This window comes from Onychomys torridus, chromosome 15 (genome assembly GCF_903995425.1).
Source record: "Onychomys torridus chromosome 15, mOncTor1.1, whole genome shotgun sequence".
Taxonomy (NCBI): domain Eukaryota; kingdom Metazoa; phylum Chordata; class Mammalia; order Rodentia; family Cricetidae; genus Onychomys; species Onychomys torridus.
This window is the reverse complement of record NC_050457.1, coordinates 66120391-66133072: the sequence shown is the minus strand read 5'-3', so window position 1 is coordinate 66133072 and position 12682 is coordinate 66120391. Positions and strand designations below refer to the sequence as shown.

The window sequence follows — 12682 nt, the reverse complement described above, 5'->3', positions numbered from 1 at the left end:
GCCATAGGGGACTTCTGCATGTGTTTGCTTACGTTCTTCCCCCTTACCAAACAGCCAAGGAGTTCTTACAGCACAGGGAAAACTGCAGCAAAGAAGGCTAAGTAGGGTAGGTGGGCTCTGCCTTCTCTCCGTACTTAAGCTATTTCATAGCACATCCAGGGAGGACCAGAAAAGTGGACACCATGAGTTAGGTTTTTATCTCATTAACCTCTTTGACTCCCATCCAGAATTTTCATGAGGAACTTAAATCTGATTAGGGGACACAGTGCCCAAATGTGTGGCCCATTAACTGCCTTGCTGATGGAAGCCGGTTTCTCTGTGAGAGTTATGTGCCTCAATGAATGCTTAGCACCCCACCTCTGTCCCCATGAACTCTTGCATTGGTGTTTACCAGTGACTCTGTAAGTCATTGAGAATGATGCTTCACACATGTTATGTTTTCCAAAGATGTCGCCACCATTCTCTCATCTCGGGTCTCCGTGGATGGTCAAGAGTCGGTGTCAATTTGTAGTAGACAGAAAGATGGGCCTCCAGTGTTAGTGACTTTATGGTAGACCATCTAGGGGCCTGCCTGCCTTTACTTAGCTGGGTCATGTGGCATGTCCTCTGACCCTTTGTTTTAGGAAGGTTTCATAGCAAGTATTTTTGGAATTATATTTTTAAACAACAAATTAAAAAGACTTGATTTTTAGTATATTTTCAAATGTCTGAGTTTTAGTGTGAAGAATAGAGCTTGTGTCCCATGGCTAACTTGTCACCACATGTGGCTTTCGAAGCCACTTAAGATTAAATAAAATTAAGTAACAAAATCCTGATGAAAATAAGCATGAATTAAAGGAGAATTGAGTTTTTCACTGTGTCCATAGTTGCATGCACACGTGGCCGGCAACTGTATGGTCAGACCGCAGACACGTGTTTCCACTGCTGCGGCACTGTTCGCACTGAGCCAGCACATGTACAGTGAGCTACAACAGGATTGCCTTGTTTCATCTACGACTTGAGTGGCTTTCTGTGCTTTAACAGTCAAAAATACATTAACTACCAGTGGTTTTGTAGTTTTTGGGTATTTGCACAGCTCTTAACAAAATGAAATTAGGCTAAAGATCATTTCGTCCTTCAGTCAGCCTGGTGGAGTCCATGGGCGCAGAGACATAACTGTCCAGACAGCTGGCAGAACAAGATTTGCTCATGCTTCCTAAGCCTGGGCCTTGCATCGAGGTCTGTGGCTTGAGTCAGTCCTCATCAGAATAGCTGCTCTGCACTTACATTACTATTCATATAAAACTACACTTTCCATTAACATATAAAAAGGCAACATTCACTTAAAATGATGTGTGTTTTTATTAGGCTGGGGCATGGCTCAGTGGGTAAAGCACTTGCCACTTTCCCAGCACTCTTATAAAGCTGGATGCATTAGTGTATACCTGTAATCCCACAATTCCTGTGCTGAGAGCAGAGGTGCAGATGGAGGGGAGGGGGGTCCTCAGCAGCCTGCAGGCTAGCCAGCCCGATGGATGCAAGTGTGAACAACAGGAACCCCAGAGAGCAAGGACCAGTGTCCACACTGTGGTGTAAGGTAAAGTGCTAACCTGTCTTATTCATAAAAACCCAGAGCCAGATATTGGGGTAAAAACTGAGAGATCAGGGAAGCAGAAAGAAGCCAGTCACGTTCTGACTGCTAGAAATCCTCAGCTGAAGAGAGGGTTACTTCCTGTCTACTCCCATCTGTATCTACTCTGTCTCTGCCATCTCACTTCCTCTGTCTGCCCAGCTCTATCACTTCCTGTCTGTCTGTACAGACCTCCAGACCTCTCTGGTTAGCTAGCACTGAGAATTAAAGGCGTGTGTCACCATTGCCTGACTTCTGTGTTTAATATGGTGGCTGGCTTTGTCCTCTGATCTCCATGCAAGCTTCAATTATCAGAGCACAGATACAATATCACACACACACACACACACACACACACACACACCTGAACACACACACACACACACACACACACCTGAACACACACACACACACACCTGAACACACACACACACACACACACACACACCTGAACACACACACACACACACACACACACCTGAACACACACACACACACCTGAACACACACATACCTGAACACACACATACACACCTGAACACACACACACCTGAACACACACATACACACCTGAACACACACACACCTGAACACACACATACACACCTTAACACACACATACACACCTGAACACACACACACACACACACACACCTGAACACACACACACCTGAACACACACATATACCTGAACACACACACACACTTGAACGAACAGACACACCTGAACACACACACACACCTGAACACACACACACACACACCTGAACACACACACACACACCTGAACACACACACACACATGAACACACACACACACACATGAACACACACATACACACCTGAACACACACACACACACCTGAACACACATATACACACCTGAACACACACACCTGAACACACACACACACACCTGAACACACACACACCTGAACACACACACACACACCTGAACACACACACACACACACCTGAATGAACAGACACACGTGAACACACACACACTTGAACACACACACACCTACCTCTGCACAAACACACACATCTGAACACACACACACACACACCTGAACACACACATACACACCTGAACACACACACACCTGAACACACACACACACACCTGAACACACACATACACACCTGAACACACACATACACACCTGAACATACATATACACACCTGAACACACACACACACACACACACACACACACACACACCTGAACACACACACACACCTGAACGAACAGACACACGTGAACACACACACACTTGAACACACACACACCCCTCTGCACAGACACACACATCTGAACACACACACACAAATGTATAAAACAAAGGACAATGATTTATACACGATTGTCCTCTTGTGGAATATTTATTTCGGTGATATGCAGAGTGATCACTGGCATGTTTGGTTCATGTCAAACTTGCTAAACTGTTTTCTCCAGGTTTCTGTATTAGAGCCTCTGAGCTAGATTCATGGTCCATGCATGTGCTCACATGCTCTATGATTTCCATGGCCAGAGGAGAGAAAAGTGTTCTCTTATTGTAGAATGCAGTTATTATCTAGAAACGAAAGCAAAGCGAGATGCGACAGAGAGGAAGTCGGGTCTGTGCTCGAGTGTGCTCGTCTCATTGTCAACCACGGGGTTTCTCAGGAGGAGAAATCCCTCTGAGTAATAATTGCATAGCTCACAGTCTAGGACAGTTCAGTCCCTCTCTGTCTCCTCCACCGCCTGTGCTAGGCAGAGTCGTCAGGAGTGGGGAAGGGGATGTTGAGAGAGGGGTGGCTTGGAAAGAAATTGCCTGCAGGACCCTAGCTCCAAGGTACATGCTTCAAGCTAAACAGTTTAGTCTACTAGGAGTTATTCGAGGCCTCGTTCTGAAGCTGCCAGTCACTTCCCCCTCTCGCATTGCACTAACTTTGCAAAGTATCTGAGGTAACTCCTTTTCTCTTCTGTTCAGGATGACTGAAAAAGAGACATCTTGGGTTGGCTCAAGTAAGGTGGCTCTCAGCAGCTAAGAACACTGGCTGCTCTTCCAGAGGCCCAGGGTTCAATTCCTGGCACCCACATGGCAGCTCATAGCTGTCAATAACTCCTGTTCCAGAGGATCTGACACCTATAAGGCAATTAGTGAGGCAATTCTACTAATTTATCTGGTAATTCAAAGGGGTTTATTTCGGGGTAACTTAGAGCCACTAAGGGCTCAGCTCCAGGATCTGAGAGAGATGAGGTGCAGTCCAGCATAGTTCTCTGGAGAACTCTGACTTAGTCTGTAATCTTGACTACAGGTACACGGAGAGTCAAGAGAGCAAGCATGTTCACATCTCCAGTCTTAAGGGGTCTCATCTTGGCCATGTCCCAGGGGCAGGTCATAAGCAGTTACTTGCTGCCACACTAGGGGCAGTGTTTCAAGGTCTAAGCTGGAACAGCTACCCACTACATCTCCCCCTTTTGTCTAAATAAGAAAATTCTAACCTAACACAAAACTATATACAGTAGGAATGATTATCAAATATTGTCCAGGAGGAATAAGGGATAATGACCTAGACAAGATGGAACTATAACCAAAGAACATAATAAATAAATTCTGGGGAGGAAAAAGACATCTTAAAAATGAGTTTTCTTTAGTGTTACAAGCGCTGCCTTTCCCTGTGCTGGGTCCTGGTCAGGCCTATGCATCCCACTAATGATTGTGGCCTCGACCTGAGGAACATGGAAACTGTAACATGGCATTGGTTGTGCATAAAGAAAGAACTTTTTTTTTTATTATTATGTAGTCAGCCAGCAGGCTGCTGGGAGGCTTCTACAGAGGAGGGGCCAGGGAGAGCCTGCTGTGGATTGGATGGGAGCCTTTAGGTCCCTCTGCCAGGAGTGGGTGTCCTGTACCTCTTCACTGGTGTCATGTTTCTTCCCTGAAGGAGTTCTGTCTTGTGGGGAGGGTTTTGACCCAGTGCCAGGAGAAGGCTGTTGCTGGGGTTGAGCTGGCTTCCTCTGCATGTCCGTTCTTGAAAAGCCCGTTGCAAACTATCTTTGAGTCGATCTTAGAAGTTTTTCTTGAAAAACAACTGAAGTGTTTTGTTATTTCAGGAATCTGCTGGGTGGATCCAGTCCTGGACTGATTTTATTTGTTTCAAAAACTGGAGACGAATGCATAGAGATTTGATGCGGTAGCCTCTGGCACTGCTCCCCACTAAACTGTGAGCTAGGGTAGCATCTAATTAATGCAGTGTGCCATGAGAAGCGGCTCACCTCTTCGTAGGAGTACACAGTACGTCTACGTTTGGGGTGCTTGGCAGTGGCTATTGTCTGTGAGCTAATTAATTGCTGGCTTGGACCTGATGACTTCTAAATAAAGGTGGCTAACTCAGCCAATGCGTATTTGAAGAGGGTTCACAATGACTGATTAATTGGTACTAAGTGCACCAAACAGAGGAAGACAGTGAAACAGTGATGAAGATTACTCAGCAGCATCCGGCCTGCCTGTCCTGATTGACATTTATAGAACACGCTATCCAAGAAACACTTAAAATGCACCAGGGTGGTTGTGTGCGTCTGTATGTGTGGGAGGAGAGGTCTGGAGTAATCTTGCTATGACTTCAGTTGCCTTGAGAGCATTAGGACACTGCATAGAAGTGACGATGGCTTTCTGGGGACCTCTCGAGCACTCTGCCTATTCCTGTTCTCATGTGGTCTTCATTTATCATGGTCTGTTATTCCTTGTTCTCCTTTTCTGTTCTTGATCCAGCTGGGATCTCCTGCTCCCCTAAGCTTTCTTTCCCTCAAATCTTGCCCTTCATTACTCCCACTGTCATCCAGGTTGTTCATGTAGATCTCATCCATTTCTCTGTCATTGGGTGATCCCTGTGTCTTTCCTAGGGTCCCGTTTTCTAGGTAGCCTCCCTGGAGTTGTGTAGCAGTCTAGTCATCTTTGTTTTACATCTAGTATCCTCCTATGAGTGAGTACATACCATGTTTGTCCTTCTGAGTCTGGGTTACCTAAGTCAGGATGATTTTTTCTAGATCCATCCATTTGCCTGCAAACTTCATGATGTCATTGTTTTTCTCTGCTGAGTAGTACTCCATTGTGTATATGTACCATATTTTCTTTATCCATTCTTCAGTTGAAGGGCATGTAGGTTGTTTCCAGGTTCTGGCTATTACAAACAATGCTGATATGAACATAGCTGAGCAAATGCCCTTGTGGTATGATTGAGCATTCCTTGGGTATATGCCCAAGAGTGCTACAGCTGGGTCTTGGGGGAGATGGATTCCCAATTTTCTAAGGAAGCGCCATATTGATTTCCAAAGTGGCTGTACAAGCTTGCATTCCCACCAGCAGTGGAGGAGAGTTCCCCTTGCTCCACATCCTCTCCAGCATAAGCTGTCTTCTGTGCTTTTGATCTTAGCCATTCTGACAGGTGTAAGGTGGTATCTCAGAGTTGTTTTGATTTGCATTTCAAAGATATATCTTCTGTAGACTGCTAGCAATGGTCGAGAGAAAGCCTGATCTGACCTAATCTCGTGATCAGATGACTAAACACCCTAACAGTCGTTCTCGTCTTGGAACTCTCATCCAATAACTGATGGAAGTGGATGCAGAGATCCTCGGCCAGGCCCCAGGTGGAGCTCCAGGTGTCCAACTGTCGAGAAAGAGGAGGGACTGCAAGAGCGTGAATTGTTGAATCCAAGATTGCAAAAAGCACAGGGACAAATAGCCAAATGAATGGAAGCACATGAATTATGAACCAATGGCTGTGGAGCCCCCAGCTAGATCAGGCCCTCTGGATAAGTGAGACAATTGAATAGCTTGATCTGCTTGGGAGGCACCCAGTCTGTGGGACCAGGACCTGTCCTTAGTGCATGAGCTGGCTGTTTGGAACCTTGGGCTTACACAGGGACACTGCTCAGTCTGGAAGGAGGTGACAGGACCTGCCTGTACTGAATCCACCAGGCTTAAATGAATCCCCAGGGGTGCCTTGATCCTGGAAGACATGGGAATGGAGGGGAGGGGCTGGAGGGGGGAGGACAGGGGAAACCCATGGCTGATGTATAAAATTAAAGCACATAATAATAAAATAAATAAATAAATAAATAAATAAATAAATAAATAAAAATGAAAATGTAACGTATTAAAAAGAAGAAGAAGTGATAATGGCAGTAGTCAGTGGCTCTCATGGTGGTTGAGGGATGCTTGAAGACACCAGAAGCCACAGGCTGTCTGGTGTCTCTGCCGGCTGACCTGGCTTCAGACCCTGAGGTTTGCATGTACCGAGGATTCCATGAGCAGCCAGTAGGCGGGTGACTTGTGTCTGAAGCTCCTGTATACTGTGAATAACTTGGAGGTTGCTCTCCTTGTCTGGAGAGTCACACACTGCCTTTCCTCTCCAGCCACTTACCCTCTGCCTTTCTTTCCTGCTGAGCATGGACCTGTGAGCGACTGGCCTCAAAGAGGTTAAACCCCTCTTCCTTCCGGGTTGCCATCTATTTGGCTTAATTGAATTAGCCTCTTTAATTGGGCCTTCTGTGCTTTCTTTTGACACATAACTGTGAAGGATTCTGATAGCATCTCCCTAGGAAATTTGGCAGTGATTTATCACTATTGATGAGTGCTGGAGGTGGATGGTGGTGGTGGTGGGAGGAGGGGGCAAGGGTGGAGAAGGGTGGGGAAGGGAGAGAGGTGGCCTGGGAACAGCAGTCTGCATTCCAAGCTGAACATTCCAGGCTACCTCACCAATCTCCTCCTGACCTTTCCCCTGAAAGCCTGGAGAGTCGGCAGGCTGCCTTTCCAGCCTGAGCTGAATAGTTCAAGAGACTTGGTCTTTCCTCTAAGTATGCAAGAGGAAAAGTAAAGCTGCAGACCGGCTCTCCACCCCCCACCCCCATGAAGCCCACCTGCTGCTCAGCCCTCTTGGGCCTGAGAGGGGAGTGGGGAAGGGTGGGCTTGATGTTCACCATTGCTGGGGCACAAGGGAGGTAGAAGACAGGATCCTGTTCTTTGTGGACTGGGAAAGCCAGCCAGGGGAGAACAGACGGACAAGGCCAGACAGTGTTGCTCTGGGGCCATGAGCAGCACACATCAAGGGTCCCATTAACTGCAGCTGCTCCCCCAACCTCTGGGGGTAGAGCCCAAGACCCACATCCCAGTGGAGAATCAGAAGAGCCATTTTTGTAGTGATCTCCAACTATGTTATTATTTGCTTACATTCTTCCTCAAAACCGTGCTGAAGAATGTCTGCCTTTCAACCTAAATGACTAGTGATTGATAGAAATAATCTTGTTTTTCTTTCTTTTTTTTTTTTTTTTAACCTCCAAGTACATGAGCAATGTGGACTCGTGGTGTAAGGCCTGTGGTGAGGTCGACCTTCCCTCTGAGCTGCAGGATCTGGAAGATGCCATTCATCATCACCAGGGGATCTATGAGCACATCACCCTCGCTTATTCTGAGGTAAGGGTGTGTTTGACTCAGAGCGTAAGGCATCAAGGCATCGGTGGTTTTACATGATAGCTCTCAAGCTGCAAGTGGAAGTTTTGGGCAGCTCAGGAAAAGCTCTGTGTTCTGTTAAACTGTTTATTCACCCAGCATTTGGATTCCTGTTAGGTAGGGGATGAGGGCAGAGAGGAGAGCCTGTGGAAATGGGGTGCCTATATTTTCATCTGTTAAATAAGATGCCAGCCTTCTTTCTACATGTGTTTGGGAGGTCTGCACTTGTGTGCTATATAGTCCAGTCAAATTCAATTTAATCTTCATGAATGGAGCTTGCTCGAGAGGAAGGGAACCATGCTTCATTTGCATGCTCTGGATTGCAAGACTTTCACTGTTTGCCAAGTGTGCTAAGCTGTCTTAGACATCCAAGTGTTTTAGTTACTTCCGTCTAGGTGTGACCACAGTACCCAACAGAAACAACTTAAGGGGGAAAGCTCTATTTTGACTCATGAGTTCAGGGCTCAGGGCTCCTTACAAGAAGCAGGGAGACAGAGGCTGGAACCAGGACCAAGTTAACCTTCAGACACCTAGTCCTGGTGACCTACTTCTGCTTGCCAAGCCCACCTCCAGACTCCAGAGCATCCAAATGGTGCAACAGCTGGGGAACTTTCAAGACATGAGACCATGGAGGACCAGGCACAAGGTGTTTCATTTTTCTTGTGAATTTAAAGGTCCTACATTATGTGCTTGTTGCGCCCCTGTCTCATTTTCTGCTGCCAACTGTTTTTTTGTTTTGAGACAGGGTTTCTCTGTCTGCCCCAGCTGTCCTGGAACTCGCTTGCCTCTGCCTCCTGAGTGCTGGGATTAAAGGCGTGCACCACCAGGCCCAGCCCTCTGTTGTACCATGTACCTTACTTATGTACCGTGCTTTGCAGTACTGATTTTAGACAGATTTGCTGCTCACAGTTCTGAGGTGTGTACTGTCACTGTCCCAGCAATACAGGTGAGGACACAGAGACACTGAGGTGACATGACTTGTTGCCAGGGCAGCTGGTAGGGTGGGATAGTGGCATGTTCCCATCTAACAGGCTCAGTCACCTCTCTATTATGTCACTGATAGCCAGGTGAGGACCCAGCCACAGATGGGTTGCAGAGTGTCATCCTCACCTGTGTCTTGTTTACCTGGCCATGAAGACAGGTGGTGTCTTAGGGTTACTGTTGCTGTGATGAAACACCATGACTGAAAGCAGCTTGGGGAACAAAGGGTTTATTTGGCTTACACTCCTGTATTTATCATTGTTCATTGAAGGAAGTCAGAGCAAGAACTCAAACAGAGCAGGAACCTGAGGACAGGAGTTGATGCAGAAACCAAGAAGCAGTGTTGCTTACTGGCTTGCTCCTCATGGCTTGCTCAGCCTGTTTTCTTATAGAACCCAGGACCAGCAGCTCAGGGATGGCACGACCCACAACAGTCCTCCTATATCAATCACCAATTAAAGCAATGCCTTACAGACTGCCTACAGCCCAGTCTTGTGCAGGCCTTTTCTCAACTGTGGTCTCCTCCACTCAGATGACTCTAGCTTATGCCAAGTTGACATATGACTAGCCAGTAGAGATGGCCTCTGTGATAATGGCAGTACTCCAAGAGTGGATGTGAAAGGATGGGCAGAAATCTTGTGAGCTTGCTTTCCTGTAAGGTTTTCTCCATTCTCCTCGATAGGAAGCATCTATACTGTTCTGTGTTGATGGCTCTTGTGAAGTCTCAGTCAGAAAAGGCTTCAAAGCTCCCCACAGAGTGCTGGGCACAGAGATAAACGCTTGCTAAGTTTATGCCCTTCCTTGGTCGGAACCACATCTACTCCTGTCAGAGTTTCAGAGAACTCCTCATGGCCTCTTGTCATGCTTCACTGACAGCTGGCACCACCGTGTCCTTGGGCCCAGGTCTTCTGACACCTGGTGTCTGTGGGCAAGTTAAAAAGATGTGCAGAGCTCTGCTGTTCTTGGTTCAGGGTGATGACGATGCAGCACACCAGTCTCTGTCCTCATCAGACTGCTGCCACATTTGTGTGGTTCAGTAACAGTCACCACTTTGCATTGTTTTTCTGTGCTTGTGGGTGGTTTTCTGTCGTGAGGAAGAGGCACTCTCCCTCTTTCTCCCATAGAAGCTCTACTCAGTGGGTTATACCTGTTACTCTCTTTTGATGCCAACACTGTCCAGATTTGACCTGTGGCCATTAGCTATGCCCTTGTCCTTTGAGCACTACCATCACAAATGCTCCAAGATCTTCTTGTACCATCCCTGCTCGCTCCTGGGGTCAGCCATCTCAACTAGCAACGTAGGTCCTTGTATTGCTAGGTATGATTTAGAAAGTAAGGCCAGAATGCTTGTTTGCTTATGAGGTGCCAATGCTTCTGTGCTCTGTAAGCACAGTTAAGAGTATAACACACGCAGGTTGGGGATTTAGCTCAGTGGTAGAGCACTTGCCTAGCAAGTACAAGGCCCTGGGTTCGGTCCTCAGCTCTGGGTTAAAAAATAATAATAATAATGGCAAGAGTATAACACACATGTATGTGGAGGTGCATGTGTCTGTGTGCACACCACTCACCCACCATTCACATACACACATGCAAACGTACACAGCCTATGCATTCATCTACTCATGCCTTTATTCATCCACCCACCCACCTACCACCCACCCCTCCACATGCACACTTACACATGGACATATAAAATTCTCCCTTTGTCTGTTTCTACCTGTATTTTACATACACATGCTGACCCGTTCCTTTACTCCTGCTCCACCGGGGCCTTGGTGCCCTTTCTCCTCAGTGCTCAAAAATCCCTCACTAGACAGCAAGAATCCTGCTTTCCTTGTGTTGTGTTTGTCAACTTTGTGTCCCTGCTGTCTCCCAAAAGTGTAGTGTGACGTCTCTGTTTCCTACTTCTCTACCACCCACTCTTCAGGAAGCCGAGGGCTACCACCCCTCACTACCTCTGCTATGCATTTTCTCCCTGCCAGAAAAGGAGGAAGGCTGGACTGCTCTAATTTATTTTTTTAAGTGCTTATCCCCTCCACCCCACCCCCAACCAGAGTTTTCAAACTTGCTTTAGCAAGGAAGGAGTAGCTTCCAGTGCTACAGGAGGCAGCAGACCTCCACTCCGGGGTTTCTTCTGTGGCAGAGGGACTGCCGTGCACGTGACTTAGAAGCCACTGATGGAGAAGCAGTTCTTTGTCTTTTTTGTTTGTTTGTTTTTTGAGACAGGGTTTCTCCGTGTAGCTTTGGTACCTGTCCTAGATCTCTCTGTGTAGCCCAGGCTGGCCTCGAACTCACAGAGATCCGCCTGCCTCCGCCTCCCGAGTGCTGGGATTAAAGGCGTGCACCACCACTGCCTGTCTTCTTTGTCCTTTCTCAAGAGCCTTGTGTCTGCAGCTCCAGGGTCCTGTAGGCTGCAGTGTCTGTGAGCTGCTGCCTCTCACGGGTGCTTCCTTCTCGGCCTCACTGTCTCCTCTATGTCTCCACTTATTTTTCATTCAAAGACAACATCTTCATTTGTTTCCCGCTGTGGGAAACCTTCTGATGCTTTTTCAAAGCTCAGACAGTACTGCTTTACTTTGTCTTATTCTGTTCATGCCTGTGTTAATCCTGTGTGCATCGTAGTCAGATGGTGAGATCAGTTAACTCATGCCCATGGCAGACTTTTGAAAGAATCAGAGAAGATGTTGGTGTCCTCGAGTCCCTGCAGATGGTACTTTCATTCACAAAGCTTTGAAGAATGCCAGTGTTTCAGGCTAGGTTGAGTGGTTTTGTGTGTTTTGCCCCTTTTTTCTTATGTCTCTGGACTGTTACTTCCTAACACTTGTGGGTGGACACCATCCCTCTGGCCTCATTGACTCTGTTCTCAGCGTAGTGTCTGTTTGCTCTTTGGTTCACTGTTGGTCCTACAGCCTTGAGCAGTGAAGTCCAGATGTGTCTCTTTGGGCAAGTGAAGCGCCTTCCTTTAGGGCTCTCAGTTCAGAATCTGACTTGTTGAGAAATGCAGAAAACCAAGCGCTAGAACTGGGCTAGGCCAGCCCCGGGAGGTCCCTGGGAGGTGGTTTTAGCGCAGCTCACCATGTAATAGAGTGTGCTGTCTCAGTCATTGGGAGCTGCCCAGGAAGCATACCAGTGGAGATTTTATACAAATTTCCCCTAAATGTTAGGAACAAACACACCTTTGCTATAATAAGCTTAAATTTGTCTCCAGTTATAGTTTGCTTTTGTGAGTTCTTGCATTTTCCCAACTTGTGTAGGTATTAAAACCTATTAGTTCATGCATATATTAATAGAACATTCATCTCTATAAAATGTGATTTGATTACCTATCAAGTCCCATAGCCCCATATTCCGAGGGAAAAAAGAAGAGACCAAACGCTGAGCCAGTGCAGTCTGTAAACAGTGGTGGAAACTCTTGCCCTTTGATAATGAAGTCTGACTTGCTTTTCTTTGCAGCTGCTTTGCCTTGGGCAGCAGGGTGGCGCTGGCTGGCTCCTGGAAGTAGCATAAGCATCACTTGCTCCTGTAGTTGAGGATGTTCAGACTACACCACCCACTGAACAACACCAGCTTTATGTTACCTCTTTGAATATCTAA

At 46.9% G+C, this 12682-nt stretch overlaps 1 protein-coding gene across 2 annotated transcripts in view; it reads left to right on the top strand.

The window, feature by feature from the left end:
* Positions 1–12682, top strand: part of Trio (trio Rho guanine nucleotide exchange factor) — a 313085-nt gene that overhangs the window by 135333 nt on the left and 165070 nt on the right. For both annotated transcript variants that reach the window (XM_036206893.1, XM_036206894.1), the window contains exon 8: positions 7940–8071. In XM_036206893.1, coding sequence (XP_036062786.1) covers positions 7940–8071 — 132 coding nt within the window. The remainder of the gene's footprint in view (positions 1–7939; positions 8072–12682) is intronic.